Source organism: Prionailurus bengalensis, chromosome B4, assembly GCF_016509475.1.
Source record: "Prionailurus bengalensis isolate Pbe53 chromosome B4, Fcat_Pben_1.1_paternal_pri, whole genome shotgun sequence".
Lineage (NCBI taxonomy): Eukaryota > Metazoa > Chordata > Mammalia > Carnivora > Felidae > Prionailurus > Prionailurus bengalensis.
In genome coordinates this window covers 127,373,479-127,392,043 of record NC_057358.1, presented here as the reverse complement: position 1 = coordinate 127,392,043, position 18,565 = coordinate 127,373,479, and the positions used below count along the sequence as shown (strand labels likewise).

The window sequence follows — 18,565 nt, the reverse complement described above, 5'->3', positions numbered from 1 at the left end:
TAAGGGTCTTCAAGCAGATGAGTGATTGTTTCACACCCACTGAAGCCACCTTTCTAAACTACTGACTCTTGTTCTAAAACTGTCAAGAATCCCGAATCTCCACCCCATTATCCTTTCCAAGGCATATCACAGTTGTTACATTTACGGCAAGACTCTTGTGTTGCATTGCATTATGTTGTGTTGAGTTATAATCATCTGTGTGTATGTGTGTGACTCACCCACTAGTCTGTGGGAAGCAGAGGTTGAGAGCACACATAGGTCATCTCTGCATCCTCAGCACCTAGCACATGTTCTGGTGTGTTCAATAAATGACTACTGGATGGGTGGATGGATGGATGGATGGATGGATGGATATATGGACAGATGGGTGGGTAGAGTGAGTTTTGGAAGTAAGCAATGAAACAAGAAATCATAGAAAAGTTGGATGGAACTAACCAACAAAAAAGTCAAGAATAATAAAGGAACTATAAATGTTGGTTGATTGCAGATGCATACAAAGATAGTCGGAGTCCTCTGGGGATGTTTCTTCCTGTGGAATCTCTACACTTCATCCGCCCGGACCATTTACCCTGGCATCAAGGCTAGGGCTACTCAGCGGGCTCTGGACTATGGTGAGTGGGGTGCTCTCAGCCCTCCAAACCTGAAAGCTCATACTAGACTGTCTCATGACTGAGGCAAGCTTTACTGCAGGTGATCCAGCCCCTAATACAGAGGCTGCTAAGATGGCTGGGAAGGAAGTGGTGTCTAAAAAACAGTCATATTGGGGTGCCCGAATGGCTCAGTCGGTTAAAGCATCCGACTCTTCATCTCAGCTCATGGATCTCATGGATCATGCATTCGAGTCCCACCTCAGTCTTTGCACTGACAGGGCAGAGCCTACTTGGGATTCTCTCTCTCCCTCTCTCCCTGCCTCTCCCCTGCTCATGTGTATGCATGCTTGCTCTCTCTCTCTCTCTCAAAATAAATAAATAAACATTTTATAAAAATAAAATAAAAGGACACCTGGGTAGCTCAGTTGGTAAAGCATCCAACTTCGGCTCAGGTTATAATCTCGCAGTTTGTGAGTTCAGGTCCCGCATTGGGCTTTCTGCTATCAGCAAGGAGCCCACTTTGGATCCTCTGTCCCCCTCTCTTGCCCCTCCCCACTTTGTGCACACACACTCTCTCTCTCTCTCTCTTAAAAAATAAATACACATTAAAAAAAATAAAATAAGACAGAAAACAATCACCTTGATGGTAGACCTATCCAAACACAGCCACAGATATTCATTCTCTCCCCTCCCCCACGTCTACCCCCCATGCACATACAATGAACATCTCTGCTCTAAAGGAGGATACAACATAGGACAGAGGGGAGGAGATGTGAGAGTGAAAGTAGCAGCTTAGAGCTTCAGAAAGGTCTTGATCCCAAAAAGAACTTAGAGTCCCCTAAAACTGTGCCAAATTTAATGTGGATGATGATCATGTATTTTTCTTGAGAGAAGCTCCTTGCATTCATTAGATGCAAAAAGGGGCCTGAGATGCTGAAAGATGAAGAAAAACCCCTTCAGAGGTGTTTATAAATGTTGGGCAGAGCTGGGGTGAAGGCAGATTGTGTACAGCAGAGGGACTGCAAAATCAAAATGTGTAGGCCGAGTTTTCTCCTATAAATTTTGGCCTGAGGTTAGCTGAATACGGGCAACAGAAAACTCCATCCCTTCTTAACTAAAGCACTGCTAGTCTCACTCAGAAATAGCAAAGTGTAACCAGGAAACTCCTCACCTGCTACACCAGAAAAGAAGTACAAGAAGGATGTGGGTGCCTGGGAGGCTCAGTTGGTTGAGCGTCTGACTACTGATCTTAGCTTAGGTCTTGTTCTCAGAGTTGTGAGTTCAAGGCCCACACTGGGCTCCATGCTGGGCATGGAGCACACTTAAAAAAAAAATACAAATGATGGAAGAAAGGAAGGGAGTGATGGAGGAAGGAAAGACTGAGTTTGTGGCAAATCCTTGTCCTTCCTTCCCCCAGTACCTCATGTGGCACAGGGAATCTGTATGATTGTTATAGAAGCTGGCTATAATGAGAATTACATACCAGGTATTCCCGTGTATATCCACATGTATATATGTACACATCTGTGTATCTTGTTACTCTATTAATATACTAATATGCACAGAAATAGATATCTTGAAACTGTATTAAAATTGTGAAAACAGCTTATTCCACCCTCAAGATCAGAGCAATTAAAAGAACAGAACTAGTCAGTCCACATGGGTATGAATCTCATTCAGTTCTGCCCCTTTCCTCAATACATAGTGTTGGGCCAGTGGGTTTTCTCCTCTGGAAAACAGGATGGGGGGATAACAACAATGGTGCCCCCGTGTAATAACATGAGGATCATGTGGGATCATCTGTGGAAATATGGCATAGAATCAAGAAGGACAGGCTTTAAAGTCAGAACCATTTCTTGGCTATGATTTCTATCAGAACCATTTCTTGAGCCTCTATCATAGCTCTATCATAGCCTCTATCATAGCCCATAGTGTTATGGGCTCTGGGTTGATTTAATCCCAACAACAACCCTACAAAGAAGGGATAGACATTTTACAGAGGAGGAATCTGAGCCTCAGAGGAGCTGAATTAAATTTCCCAAGTCACACACCAGTAAGGGGGCAAGGCAAGATCAGATCTCAGGTTTGCTCTGCCGATTTCAAAACCTACACTTTGTTCTCTGCTCCCTATTCCTCCAAACTGTCAATAATGACACTAAGTACCTGTGAGCTCTTGGGCAAGCTGGTGAACCTCTCTGAGCCTCAACTGCCTCCTATGTGAAATAGGGATAATGATACCTATGTCACTGGGTTGCCATAAGGATCAAAGGAGAGAATATGTGTAGTGTATGGACAGTCCTGGCACATATAAGCACACAAACTAGCTGTTCTTATTAATTCATCAAATATTTATGTTGCCACATTTTTCCAGAAAAATGTTATGTCCCTATTATCAGTAGTACCTTCAAGGTATTTCTTAAAATGGTGGTGATAATAATAGTTCCTACGCATGGGGCTATTGTGGAAAACACATGAATTGACATAAATTTTGGAAGAGGGTCTGGCAATAGCAAATGCCCAACAAATATCAATTACTGTTATTTTCACATGTGTGAACAGAAGCTTCCACAGTTAGTAATGTTCCCATGTTACAGATGAAGAAAGCAAGGGACAGCAAGATTTTGTAAATTGCAGAGTCCTGCAATGCTAGTGACAATGTTAGGATTCGAAACTAAGCTGTCTGATAGTGCCTTTGGTTCCATCTTTGTATCTTTTACACTCTACCCCTACATCTCTATATTACAGCATTATTCATGGTATTACAGAAAATAAAATCTGCTCTTCTCCGTATCCACAAGGACAGCCTAAGTGGAAATGAGCTTAAGCTGCAAAATAAGGCATAAGGGCAAAGCTTCCTCCTTAAGAAGGTTAAAATGAAGGGGTGCCTGGGTGGCTCAGTCGGTTAAGGGTCTGACTTTGGCTCAAGCCATGATCTCACTGTTCCTGAGTTTGAGCCCCGCATCAGGCTCTGTGCGGACAGCTGAGAGCCTGGAGCCTCCTTCAGATTCTTTGTCTCCTCCTCTCTCTGCCCCTCCCATGCTCATGCTCTGTCTCTCTCTGTCTCTCAATAATAAATAAACGTTAAAAAAAAATTTTTAATAAAAATAAAATTTTAAAAAGAAGGTTAAAATTAAAATCCTGTTCTTCATTTACTATGTAAGTTACTTTTCTCAAGCTCTTTATGTAGAAAAGGGCTCTTTCTCTCCGTGAACTCAGAAAAATGTGTCCTGGGATACTACCATGTAAACCTGGGACAGGTTTATTCCTGAATTGCACAAAAGCAGGGCTTACTGAGGACATTTTTGGGGTCCCGGGATCTTTTGAGAGTCTGAAGCAAACATGGACCCTCTCCCCTGAAATATGAGATACAAATGGACACATACACACACAACCTATTCATGGTATTTTACTGGAATTTCAGGAGGGTTACGAGCTCCCACCAGCCCATGCTGTTGCTGAGCTTAAAGAATCTAGGGGAAAAGGGAGAATGTGGAATAACTACCTAAGAGTCATGGAGTCTGGAACCAAACCGCCCAGATTTCACTCTTGGGCTCCCAGTTCTTGGCTGTGTGAATTAGGTGCGAATTCATGCTTTTTAGGTTCAGTTTGTTCATCTTTAAAATGGGGATAATAATGATAATAATTTTGTACTTTCCCCCTCACACTGCCTGTAGTAACAGGCCTTTAGTCTTGGCTACATAATGAGAATTTCTCATACAGTTAGTTCTGGGGTCCTGGGGTCTTCACTAGCCTCTCTGAGGACCAGTGCTTTCACCTGTAAAACAGGGACAGTAACATCCACTTTGTAGGGTTGCTGTTTTCTAAGTTTCTAAGAGCACGTACTCTGTAAATTCCACGTGTATGTTTAATGGCGCTATGCCATTATCATCTCTGGCATGATCAATAAATGCTTTCTTTGGTTCCTTCACAGGCGTTCAAGCTGGGATGGAGATGATTGAGCAAATGCTTAAGGAAAAAAACATCCCAGACTTAAAGGGTTCTGAATCTCTGGAATTTCTGAAGGTTGATTATGTGAACTACAATTTTTCAAAGTAAGTAAAAAAAGAACATTTTTAGCCGTGAAATTAATCTTTAAAACCTTAGGGTTGTGGATATGCCACCACGTCTTCTGGTGTGACAGCCGGACCTGCACAGTAGAAGGTAAACCAAATTTGGTAAGAGGCTTATCAGGTGAATGACCCAAGAAAGAGGGGTCATGAAGCTGACAAAGATTGTGGCATTTGGGTCAGAACACCTGGGTCTAAGTCATATCCCTGCTGCACACTAGTTTTGTGTGTTGTGTCTGATTAATATGGTCAGAGTCCCATGTCCTTGCCTCTTTCCTAAAATGAGAACTCCTTGCCTCTTGAATTTCTAAGTGAAATTCTTGTCCATCCTATTGCTGACCTCACACCCTAAACCTAGATGTAGGATTCAACCACAGTCTCAAAAACAAATCTACTCTCATCAAGGCTTTCCTTACTTTAGTAAAGTTTGGTTAAGGTTTCAGAGGTCGTAGAAATAGGCCACACATAAGAAGCTCAAAAGTAAGACTAGAGAAATCCTTTGGGAGTCCCATGATTTCATCAGAACCCAGGCTTCTTGTATTTCTCTGCCCCACCATCCTTACTTCTGGCTTCTGTCCTCAAAGTTGTCTCATGGTCCAGTATGGCCACTGCACCTCAGCCATCAAATCCGTTTGTCAAGCCTGAGAGGGAACAACAGGCAAGGGTGAAAGGGTTCTTGTAAGCTGGGTTAGTCTCTTCACTGAGTTTTTTTCTGAAGCCCTGCTCTAATAATACTCTGCCTATACAATAATAGAACTTAGTCTTATGGCCATACTTATTAGCAAGAGGGACTGGAATATTCATTTTCTAACCAGACACCTTTGACATCCTGAACAAATTCAGGGACGGTTAGGAAAGAAGGGGAAATGGCTGTTCAGACAACAACCGGCAACCTCTGCCGCAGTTGCCAACAAAAGCCCCAAAGACGGTGTACAGAGAAGATGTCTTTGTCCATCTGGAGGTCAGTCTTAAAGGTAAAGCAGAGAGTCAAGATTTTATAAGGAATTATCTGTGATTCACAATTTGCCCCAAGGCTTTATCAATCCACTGATAATTCCCTGCTGGCTCCAACCCTTTGGAGTAATAATTTCCCTGCTATCAAGGATAATATTCTATAAAATCATGAGTTTTGGGGGGCATGGGGTAGGGAAAAGGATGGTAATCTAGGTAAAGCTCCTGGCAAATGCTCTAGTTGTTAATAAAGGAAGCCATTCAACAAGTGTTTATTGAGGACCTACTGCTGGATACCAAGGCTTTGCTTTAGTGATTGGGGATATTACAGTGAATGACACAGATATATCTCCTGCCCTTAATGTCCAGTAAGAGAGATGGACATGATATATTTACAGAATGAATGATTTAATTACAGTGATGATAATCCCACAGCAGAAAAATCCAGGGTGAATCATATATTATGAAGTGTGGTGAAGATGAGGAAAACAGGTATCCTCATGCGTTGCTAGTGGGAGCAGGTGAACTGGTACAGTACTTTCAGATCTGTGCTCCCCACACAGGAGCCACTAGCCACGTGTGGCTACTGAGCACTTGAAATATGACTAGTGCAATGAAGGCACTGAAATTTTACGTATTTAATTTCAATCAATTTTAATTTAAAACTTGGTACTCAGTTCAGTTATTGAAAAGCTTTTAAGTATGTGTGGGACAATTTACGTATGTAAGTTTATCAGTTGAATATTTTATCCAATCAAATATAGGTCAAGTGTTTCTGATAACACTTGATAATTCTGATAACAAGCGTTTCTGATAACACCGATAATTCAGTGTCCACCTTGAGTCATATTATGAGTGTAAAAATACAGACCATATTTTGAAGTTCTTTTGAAAAAAGGAAAATAAAATATCCCATTAATCATTTTTATATTGCCTATGTGTTGAAATGATGCCATTTTAGATTATGTTGGGTTAAGTAAAAAAAAAAAAATACTAATAAAATCACTCTTACCCATTTCTTTTCCCTTTTTAAAATGTGACTACTAGAAATTTTTAAATTACATATGTAGCTCACATTCTATTTCTGTTGAGCAGTGCTATTTTAAAAGGTAATTTACAAGGACCTTTTTTTTAATGCATGCCCTTTGACCTACTAATCCCACTTCTCAGCATCATCACTAGAAAGACACACATGTAAACAGCATGTAAGAATGTTCTGTGTGTCATTGTTTATAACACAGAAATACTGGAAATAACATAGGTGTCCACCAACAAAGAAATTATCTCTTCCATGATACATCCATAGCTTGAATATAAAGAATGGGCTAGGCCTATAGGTACCAAACTGAAAATATTTCTAAGATCTGTTAAATGAATCTCTACCATCCTCTTCCCACAGTGGGACTCAGGGTGTGTGACAAAGAACAGGTAGGAAAGGATGCAAAATACAAGAAACAGTAGATAGGCATTTGTTATCAGCTATCACATTTACCTTTTACATTTTTCCTAACCTTGGTTCAGAACAATGTCTTTCTCCTGTGCCACAGTTATGCATAGATGATTTCATTTTCTCTTCTCAGCCTACCCATGAGTAAACCTTCCTCTGAGTGATTGCCTGAAAGAGGTTAAGTGCCTTACCTAAGTTTGCATGGCTGGCACAAAACTCATCTCCAAGTTGAGTGCCCCTTGCGGAATACATGAAGTGGCATAGCCCAGTGTTAAGCACACAGTCTGAAAACAGATTGAGGAGGGCTCCAGGTCTGGTTCTACCACTTACATATGACTTCAACCAAGTGCTCATGACTTCCTTATCCTCTCATCTCTGAATTGCAAATTGCAAAACCAGCAACAGCTTCATGGGATTATCACGAGGACTAAAATGAGCTAATGCACGTAAAGTGCTTACCATGGTGCCTGGCATGGAGTAATCACTCAACACATGAGCTATCTACCTATGTAGATTACTTGCAGCCCATTGCCTCTTATGCTCAGAGAATCCTAGGGGAAGTTAATACTCTAACTAGGGAAGATTCTGTCCATATAGAGGGCATCTGGGAATAGGAGAAAGGCACCCTTGCGATTGTCCAGTGATGGGAGAAGGGCACTACTGGCGTGTAGTTGGTACATATGCCAGGTACCCTAAAATGTATATAAAGTCCTCTCCAAAACTAATTGTCCCACCCAAAATACTAATTTCCCCACCCTGTTGAGAAGCACTGGAACAGCTGAAGGAGAAAATAATGATGGCGATGTTGTACTCATATTGTATTGTCTTTAATGAAACTAAAGAAATGTATTATTTTCACATTTGTTTCTAAACTTACTCACTTCCCCCTCAATTAGAAACAAGGGGCTTCCTGGCAAGGACCAAAGGGGAATTAGAAGGCAATGCCCAGAGGCACCGCAGACCTGAGGTCCCTTCCTCTACAGGAATTAGGGGTTCCACAAACCTCCTTTCTGATTTTTGCCTCACTTAGAGAAGTGTTAGAAGATATGCACTGACCTCTCTGTTTCTTGTTCTACAGCATAAAAATCAATGCCTTTTCATTTCCAAATACTTCATTAGCCTTTGTGCCTGGGGTGGGGATCAAGGCACTGACTAACCACGGCACCGCCAACATCAGCACCGACTGGGAGATCAAGTCTCCACTCTTGTGAGTGTCCCACTGAAAAAAGTCTGCCGCTATTCTGGGAAGAAATGGAACAAAAACTGGAAGGACATAAATTTGGTGATGTTTTTGACATTAGGCTTATTTCCCTTAGCCATGAGCAGTCTTTCTCAAGAGCATTTTTTTTTTTCCAAGAGAGATTTAAATCAGAATATCTCTGTTGGGGGCTGGCGGTGGGGGGCGGGGAGGTTGTGGGAGGACGGAAAAGCATCCATCCCCTGAAGGCAGAGCAAAATGTCATTTAAGATTTCCTAAGAGCTAGAAGGAATGAACACGTACTCAAGATTTCAAACCTTCAGTGAGTCTGTAGGATCTCAGGTGATTCCACATACTTCCCCATCCACAGGGGCAACTGATTAAGAGATGGGACCTTCCTACCTCACAAGGAGGTAAAAAGATAATAGTCAGCTGGAGCCCAATTGCACCCTCCTAGAGAAAGGAGGTATCACATTCAAGGTACGCTTGCAGACCACCTACTACATGTCTTGGGTGTAATGTTTAGGTCTGCCTTGGTTGGCACCCCAGAATGGCACATTCACTCATCCACTTGATCATTCAACAACCATTTATTGAGTGCCTACCAAGTACCATTTATCCCCATCTCAAGAACTCCAGTCCTGTAGACTGTAGAGGAATGATATATTCTGGCATAAGTAACATAGATTCAGGGTTCATTCATTTCTTCACTGGCTCATCAGCCACCTATTAAGTGCTTATTCTGTGTGCTTATCCTGGAGACAAGGGAATGAATAATACACACTCCAGTCCCTCAGAGAGTTCATAGACTACGTCTGTCACATCCCCATCAGTGCCTGTCCTACATAAGGCTATCCAGTGTTCTCTCTCTCCAAGCATTGTATACACATAGTGCTTGATAGGTGCTCAGCCACTGTGGGCACCAGAAAGCACTCAGAATAAAAAAGCTAAACTAACACTGTCACCACTGACATATTCATTGCTTCATTTGTTTAGTAAATCCATTCAGCACCTACTCTGCTCTGACCCATTATTGGTGCCAGGAATCCAGAGGTGACAAAGCCCTCCAGGAGCTTAGAGGCTGTGAGTAGTCAGAGAAATGATCCCTCTCTCCCCTGCCCAGGCCTGGGTAACCTTGCACATTTTCTCTCAACAGCCAAGACACAGGAGGAGCTGATCTGTTTCTCTCTGGGGTCTACTTCACCGGTATCATTGTTCTTGCCCGAAATGACTTTGGTCACCCAATCCTGAAGCTCCAAGATTGCTACGCCCAAGTGAACCATGCCCACGTCTCATTTTCCGGAGAACTCAGGTGAGTGATAGCACCGTGGTAGGCGCTCGCTAGTCTGGGGCTGGATTCTCCAGCAGCGCAGGAAGAGGTTTATAACCGGCAGATAAAGTTCCGGAATAAGCCCATATTTTCTTTCTTCCCCAGTGTCCTGTACAACTCCTTCGCTGAGCCCATGGAGAAACCCATTTTAAAGAACTTAAATGAAATGGTAAGTCTTTAGAGGTGACATGGCCACAGTAAAATGCTCAGCAGCAGTTCTGCCATGCTTTACTTCTTACTCAATAAACCTTTACTGAGCACCTACTGTATGCTAGGCATCATCCAAGGCACTTTCACACACATCCTCTGCAATTTAAGTTTCGCAAATGCCTACCATGTGCTGTGGTAAGTGCTGGGGATGCAGAGATAAATAAAACAGCATTCCTGCCTTCAAGCGCTCACCACAGGATGGGGCAACAATCAGCAAGAGTTTATTTACTGTGTACCTACTCCATGCCCAGCACTAGGCTACAGGCTGTTGGGAATGTAAGAAAGGTTTTTAGGAAAACCCAACTCAGTCTTGTGGAAAAATAACTGAATGAGTATTTGAATTTAATACATAATTACATGATCAGTAGATTGAACTGAAGAGGCTCAGAGAAATGGAAAGATTACATCAAAAGGACCTGAAAGCTTCCTGGGGGGGGTGGGGGGTGGGCAGGGGTATTCTTTAGAGGACTGAGGACTTGAACTGGGCCTTGAGGTACACGTATGATTTCGATAGGTAAGGAGTGGGGGAGAAGAATGGTTATTTCCAGAAACAGTATAAGTGACAAGGAGGTGCTTAATGAATGTCAGTGAGGAAATCAACATGCAAACACATTCAGCAGCTCGTCCAAGGGAACTACCCAGCTGGTCGAGGGACTCTGAAGTTTCACGGTCTTTCTCCATCCTCGCTTGACTGGTGCTGAGTGCCAGCGCACATGTGTGTTAGAGAGTGACTGGGAAAGTGCTGTCCCGTTCACAGGCCCCACACTCCCCATGGTTCCTCCGTTCGAAACAAGACATGGTTCTTTGGCCTCTGACGGAAGCCACTAGTTAAGCTGGCCTGGAGTTTATGTATGATTTAGAGACCACGGATGCTTTGCTTCTAGTATTCCCTCTGTGCCACGGGAATATAGAAAAGAATGCTCATGCCACAACTATCTAGATTTCCAATCCTAGTAATGTAACTCCTGGCAACTCCCAGAGGCTCTCTAAGCTTTGGCTTTCCCATCTGTGAATAGGCAACAGTGGCACCCATCTCTCTGCACCATTGTGAGGCAATGGGGTTGAAACACAACAGCTGACATTTACTGAATACTTGCCATGTGCTGGGCAATTTTACATGGATCACCTCAATTTCTACTCACAGCAACATTATTGAGTGGGTACAATTATCATCCCCATCTTTCAGATGGGGAAACTGTGGACAGAGTACAAACAACTTTGCCAAGGGTGCCAACCCCAGATGGTCAGGCTCCTGAGCCTCTGCTCGTAACCACCATGCTGAGAGCTTGGCACACGCCTGGCACACGGTGGCTTCGTAAAGATGAGCTTGAGTCTGATTCAGGATTGATTTGCCAACCAGAGGGATCTCAAGCCAGCCAAGTAGGAAAGTGGAGGCCCTGGCTGTAGCCTCTCCCAGCAGAGCACGGCACAGCAGGAAGGCAGCTGTTCCAGCAGCAGGTTTCTCAGGTGTGACCGCACTAGCAGGTACCAGGCACATGTCCCATCATGCCTCAGAGAGAAAAGCCAAGGCCTCATTCTTTTATGGGGCTAACTGGGTGTCGTCCTGGCTGCTCTGAAGTTTAGCCAGCATTCACTGACATGCCAGCCATACGTACGTAACGTGAGGCCCAGGGGCATCGACTAATTTCAGGAAAAGTCCTGGTGACCAAAGGGAGAATGTCTCCTAACCAGAAGGCCTTTGTTTGCAGGGCCTAAGCCATAAAGAGAGGTTTCAAGTGCAATATGATAACCTGCAATTTTTTTATTCCTATTGTGGCCAGCTGTGTCCCATTATCATGAATGAGGTGGAAGCCCTGAATGCCAACCTCAGCACGATAGAGGGTGAGTCCTAGAACTGCCTCTTTGGGATGGGTCTCTTCCCACCTTCACACTCTGGTACTCTCCAGGTTTGCATTTCAATGTGAGATCCCCCAGCTCTCCTGCCCGCTTTACGCTCTGCAAACTTGAGCCACGGGAAGACTGTGTATAGGGCCTGCTCTTTTCTTTTTTTATATGTAGTTTTTAAAAAGTTTTATTTATTTTTGAGACATAGAGACAGAGTGTGAGCAGGGGAAGGGCAGAGAGAGGAGAGACACAGAATCTGAAGCAGGCTCCAGGCTCTGAGCTATCCGCACAGAGCCCGACACAGGGCTCAAATTCATGAACCATGAGATCGTATCCTGAGCCAAAGTCTGACGCTCAACAAACTGAGCCACCCAGGTGCCCCAGGCTCTTTTCTGCTGCTAACCAACTTCAGAGCAGGAGGCAGGGGGCTGCTGGCGACTAGGTGTGGGTCAGAGAATTAAACTGTCTCAGGCTTCAATCCCAGCTCTGGCACTAAATCCATCCTCTTCAGGATAATTAATGCCAATCTCGACTGAGTAATACACCCCTGACCCCATTCTAACCCCTTCAGTGGCTCCTTTCTGCCTCCGGATCAAGTCCAAATGCTCTAACATGGTCTATAAGACCTGCCCACCATGCTCTGGCTAAAGTTACCTCTCTCAGCCTCATCTTGCACCTTTCTCTGCTCCAGCAATCAAACTGCTTCTACTGTCCCCGAGGCCCTTGCTTGGCTCACACTACCCCCCCTGCCTTCCCCTCCCCTCCACCCATTTATTCATTTAATAGATATTTATTGAACACCCATTTCTTTGCTAGCACTGAGCTAAGCCCTGAGGGGTCCGGTCCCTTCTACTTGCTGCTCCTGAGCCATCCCTTATCCTGTCCACTCCTTGTTATCTTTTAAGGCTCAGCTCAGACATAGTCGCCTCCAGCAGGTCTTACCTGATAGCCTGTACCCCAAGGTTTTGCCTCCTCTATGCTCACATGATACTTTGGGTGTATCTCTCTCTTTGCACTCTATTTGTTCATTCACCAAAGTTGTCCTGAGAACCTGTTACAGGCTGGATGCTGTTCTTGGTGCTGGGAATGCAGCAGTAAGCCCAGGAGACAGAAATCCCTGCCCTCTTTGGACTAGTCAGAGGAGACAGACAGCAAGATGGGGACTAGTCAGAGGAGACAGACAGCAAGCAAGATAACAAGTAAAATCTATGATACTGATACAATAAGTGATAAGAAGAAAGATAAAGCAGAGAAGGAGCTGAAAAGGCATTTCTGTTAAAAGAGCATGGCCAGGAAAGACATCACTGAGCATGCGACATCACAGTAAGAATTTGAATGGAGTAGGGAGTGTGCCACTCCCAGATCTGGACGGAGAACACTCCAGGTAGAGGAAACCGCAAGCACAGAGGCCTATGTGGGAGCATGCCAAGTATGTCGGGGGAACTACGAGGAGGCCATACTGGGAGTAGAGGGTGTGGGGGGGAAGGCAGCCAGAGATGAGGTCAGAAAGGGAGAAAGCAATGGTCAGATCTTCCAAGCTCTGCAGGTCAATACAAAGGCTGGCTCTTAGTCTGAGATGAAGATCTTTGGGAGAGTTCGGAGCAAGGCTTGCATGATCCGACTTACATTGTAAGAAGCTCACTCTGGCTTCCATCTATTAACAACAGACAGAAAGGGGGCAAGGGTGGAAGCAGGGAGACCACTTAAGAGGCTCCTGCAACGACCTATGTGAGTAATGATGGCAGTTGGCCTGGATGGACTAATGAAGATATAGGACACATTCAGGTTCTGGATGTTCTTTGAAGGTAGGGACAGTGGTATTTGCTGACACCCTGAATGTGCATCATGAAGGGAGTCAAGAACAACCCCAGGTTTTCACCTGAGCAACTAGAAAATTGGAAGAGTGGAATGGCCATTTACCAAGGTGGGGTAGACTGTAAGCATAAGTCTGTAGAGGAGCTCGGTTTTAGACCTGCTCTCACTGTATCGTAATTTCCTGTTCATATGTGTGACTCTTCCCTCAGACGATGAGGTCCACAAGCACAGGCACTCTCTGACGATGTCCCCAGCACTAGGAATAGTGCCTAACCTGCACTCGGTGAATGAATATGAGGCCCATGAAAGGATGCATGGTGGTTGAACAAGTGGATCAGAGTGGGTGCAGATGGATGAAGATTGGGGAGGTCAGGAAAGAGAAAGATGTAGTAAGGAAAGAAGTGGTCAAGGACTCATGTTCTAGCTTCCCATGGGCAAGTGTCTCTATTCGTGGGAACCTCACTGTCTCACCTGTAAAATGGCATGGTCCTGCTCCCCTCCTAGCATGGTGATGGGATCTGTTCAGACTGTGAATTTAAAAGCATTTTAGAAACTGTAGTGACATAGGGCCGCATTAGGCCCTCACCTTGCAAGTCCCTTCATCTCTGCTTGTTTCTTATCACCACCCATGAAATAAACCAAGCATGGCACGCAAGAGGAGAAGATGTGGTTCTCAGATGCCTTCCTCTGGAACAGGGAGGGGGTCTTCGTATCACAGAACACAAGGTGGTGGTCAGGAGAGCAGCTCTCCCAGGCCAGGCTGGAACCCCGAGCGCCACACCCCTGTGTGTACAACCTGCCTCAGACTCTGAGATCATGCTTCCTGCGAACCCCACCTACTGTCCCCTGGTCCCCTGGCCTTCTGCTGTGCTCTGAAAATTATAATACAAAACATGAATTGAATTAATAGATTCTGCATGAAAATTTTCTTGGCCTCTTTAACTTAGGGAATTTTATTCCTGTCTATCTGTCTCTCTCTGTCTGTCTCTCTCAATATTTCTTTCTAAAGATTATTTCTGGGGCGCCTGGGTGGCGCAGTCGGTTAAGCGTCCGACTTCAGCCAGGTCACGATCTCGCGGTCCGTGAGTTCGAGCCCCGCGTCAGGCTCTGGGCTGATGGCTCGGAGCCTGGAGCCTGTTTCCGGTTCTGTGTCTCCCTCTCTCTCTGCCCCTCCCGCGTTCATGCTCTGTCTCTCTCTGTCCCAAAAATAAATTTAAAAAAAAACGTTGAAAAAAAAAAGATTATTTCTAATTGTAATAATAATACATATTCATTGTAAAACCTTAAAGTTCTAACTATATAGAAGGCTATAATATAGAACTTGAAAGCCTCTCTTTATACCAGCCTAATATATGCAGTTTAATATTAATAAGTGAATTTTATTTGTCTAATTTTCTTTTTTTAATGTTTTTTTTAATTTTATTTATTTTGAGAGAGAGAGAGTGAGCGAGCAGGGGAGAGGCAGAGAAAGGGAGAGAGAGAGAATCCCAAGCAGGCTCCACTCTGTCAGCGCAGAGCCTGATGCAGGGCTTGAACTCACAAACCACGAGATCATGACCTGAGCCGAAATCAGGAGTCAGACGCTTAACCAACTGAGCTGCCCAGGCACCCCTATCTAATTTTCTCTTTTAAAAAGAAGTACAGGGGCGCCTGGGTGGCGCAGTCGGTTAAGCGTCCGACTTCAGCCAGGTCACGATCTCACGGTCCGTGAGTTCGAGCCCCGCGTCAGGCTCTGGGCTGATGGCTCGGAGCCTGGAGCCTGTTTCGGATTCTGTGTCTCCCTCTCTCTCTGCCCCTCCCCCGTTCATGCTCTGTCTCTCTCTGTCCCAAAAATAAATAAAAAACGTTGGAAAAAAAATTTTTTAAAGAAGTATATATGCATTGTGTTCATGTGTGTGTGTGTGTATGTGTGTATGTGTGTATATAAAAGTCTATACTTGGGGTGCCTGGGTGGCTCAGTCGGTTGAGTGTCTAACTCTTGACATTGGCTCAGGTCATGACCTCACCATGTCAGGGCTCTGCACTGACAGTGCAGAACCTGCTTGGGATTCTCTTTCCCTCTCTCTGTCTCTCTGCCCCTCCCCTGCTACTGCTCACTCTCTGTCTCTCAAAATAAATAAATAAACTTTAAAAAAAAAAAAGGCTATCCAACAACATTTTACTAATGTTTCCTTCAGTGTAATGTGATTAAGAAAGGTTTTTACTTTCTTCTTTTGACTTACCTACTTATCCTGTGTTTTGAAAAGTGAGCATGTATTACTTATAAATAAGGGTAATCATTATTTTGAATAACAGAGCATTTAAATTATGTTGTTCTGGATGGATAATAATCATTTGCTATGCTATGCTTTTAATATAAATTTTCTTTTGTATTTGTTTGTTATTTAGTTTTAACCAAGATAGACAACTATACTCTCCTGGATTATTCCCTAATCAGTTCTCCAGAAATTACTGAGAATTACATCGACCTGAATTTGAAGGTAACTTTATCATCATCAGAATTCTCATCCTGGCTCTCAACCGCCAATATTCAAAGAACAAATATTATGTGCAAAAGGAAATATAACTACATATCTTTCATATAATTTAATTTCCCTTCAAGCAATTCCCTCATGCTTATGCTCTTTCAAAAGACTATTCAACATTTTCTTGATTGTATTACCCAACACATGTCTAGTATTGGGTATTATGGAAAGTATCATGATGCCTTTGTTTCTGGGAACAGGTCCAATGCTAAGGGGCAGGAGGTAGAGTGGTTCTATGTGTATCAGAACTTAATACATCAGTAGATCATATGTATCGATACTCCTATTCCTGACCGGTTAGTCGATTTAACTGAGGGATGTTGACCTTGGTCAGGCCCATTCACAGATGAAAATGGTGTTTGCTGATTCTGGAAAAGAGATTAATTGTCTTTATGTTTAGTTTTTCCCCAAAGTTAATATCATTGTTTTCTTAAGCGCATATTGACTTTTATTTCAATTACTGAGAGTCGTCCAAATCAGTTAAATGTTACTCAAGGCACATTTTGTGGTAACACCACATAGCTAATGAGGGCAGCATTAGGAATGCCACAAAGATGCTTTAACCCATTGAGAGTCCTGGGTCCTTCTGAGTCTCTCTGTGACACCCCAGATGCTTGCTAGTCATAGAGTTTGAAGGTGGAGGGTTTGGTATCTCTATGTGGCACCTCAGGAACTATGCAGAGCTGTATATCCAGTTAAATGCACCTGCCTTCCTTTCTCTGGGAGAAGGTCACATCCCAGGGTGGACAGACATGTCCATATCTGCTCAAGAAGTTAGCAGAGCTGCGAAACCAAAGTCGCTGGTCAGGGAGTCAGAAGGCCTTGTCGTCTTTTAATCCCCAGAGAGTTTCTGGTATTTTCCTGATTCTGACATGAGTGGACCCACTTTCTTTAGTGCTGTATGTCTGAGTCTTCACCTGATACACTGATCTTTCTCTCTGTTTTCCCACAGGGCGTAGTCTACCCACTAGAAGACCTCACTGACCCTCCCTTCTCGCCAGTTCCTTTTGTGCTGCCGGAACGCAGTGACTCTATGTTGTATGTTGGAATCTCTGAGTTTTTCTTTAAATCTGCATCCTTTGCTTACTTTACAGCTGGAGCCTTCAACGTCACTCTCTCCACGAAAGAGGTGAGGAGAGTTAATGGATGGTGACAATCAGCGCCAGCATTTAGTCTTATTATAAGTAGCCCATTACAGGAATTTTAAGTCATAATTTCTATTTCCTGGGCCTTTTTAGACCCTCAATCCTACCAGAACATGAATGAAGTAATTGTTAATTTAATGTTTTTATTAACTGGAAGTTGTTGGGTTTCCAGTTCTGCTATTTTCAGTTTTGTGTGATACCAGGCCACTGTTCTAGAATGATCTTAAATAAGGCCAGGACTCTCCTCACCACTTATGACCTGTGACTTCAGGCACTTTCAATTTATTTAACTTCTCTGTGCCAGAGTGTCGTCATTTGGAAAATGGGGATAATAATAATTCCGTTCTCCTAAAGTTGCTGTGGACATTAGAGAGGTTTAAATATACGTAAAGCATTCAGAGCAATGCCAAGCACAGAGTAAGTGTTCTGTAAGTGTTGCTTATTATCTTTATTGTTATTATGGTTTGTGTTATGCCTACACAAAGAGGAGAAATTGTTGGTAATTGCAACCGATTTGTCTATAATGACCAGTAATAGTACACATACTCATGGATTCTCTTTGCCGTGCCCCTCCCTTTTATGATGAGAATACTCTCTCCAGTCAACCAACAACTTTTATCAAGCATCCCTTACTAATCTTTTTATTCCATGGGTCCTAATTATACAAGTGGTTATAAAACTTGTGTTCAAAACAGTAGGTGTGGCTACACCAGCTACCATAGAGTGCCAAGAATTAGAAAGGTTTAGCTTCAGATTTGAAAACCATTCATCTGTGAAGATAAATTACTTAAGCATCCTTTGTCTCGGTAATCTCTGAAAAGGTGGGCAATAATACAAGACTTACTGTTAACCACTGTAGAATGTTTACACATGGATCATACATGTATGACATACACAGTGTTGCCCAAGTTAAAAGGCACTTACTCAAAAGGAAAGTAATTACTCCAAAGGAACGTACTTCTTGTGTGACCTTGGACAAGTTACTTTATTTCTCTGGGCCTCAGATTTCCTGTGGTTGGGCTATAAAATGATAAGCTACCTTTAAACACTAATCATTTGTTGGTATAACAACTTCATGATTCCTAAAAATATAAGGAAATCTAGGTTTTCCCTGAAAAGAGAACCCAGGTAAAAATCTTACAGTGACATGATGGTCTTGATTTTCCAGATTTCCAACCATTTGGTTCAAAACTCTCAAGGTGTTGGCAACGTGCTCTCCAGGGTGAGTGCTGAGGGTTCAACTCCTAGATAGTTCTGGAAGGTTCGTGGGTTCTTTCTATTCCTTTCGGGTCCAAACCTGAATCCATCTTTCCATTCTGAAGAGGTTTTCTTTTCTTTTAATAAAATATCCACAAATATTTATGAAACAAGTTAATATTAAAGGCATTATAAGTTTACAAAATAAATCAACTCTCCCTTCCATAAGGCTCCACCACACATCT

At 43.3% G+C, this 18,565-nt stretch overlaps 1 protein-coding gene across 1 annotated transcript in view; it reads left to right on the top strand.

Annotated features, from left to right (window-relative positions):
• BPIFC (BPI fold containing family C) overlaps positions 1–18,565 on the top strand; it is a 52,121-nt gene that overhangs the window by 18,630 nt on the left and 14,926 nt on the right. Inside the window, exons 3-11 of the mRNA XM_043562450.1 lie at positions 488–611; positions 4,522–4,642; positions 8,134–8,262; positions 9,410–9,565; positions 9,689–9,752; positions 11,575–11,635; positions 15,842–15,933; positions 16,931–17,107; positions 18,292–18,345. Of these exons, the coding sequence (XP_043418385.1) occupies positions 488–611; positions 4,522–4,642; positions 8,134–8,262; positions 9,410–9,565; positions 9,689–9,752; positions 11,575–11,635; positions 15,842–15,933; positions 16,931–17,107; positions 18,292–18,345 (978 nt within the window). The remainder of the gene's footprint in view (positions 1–487; positions 612–4,521; positions 4,643–8,133; positions 8,263–9,409; positions 9,566–9,688; positions 9,753–11,574; positions 11,636–15,841; positions 15,934–16,930; positions 17,108–18,291; positions 18,346–18,565) is intronic.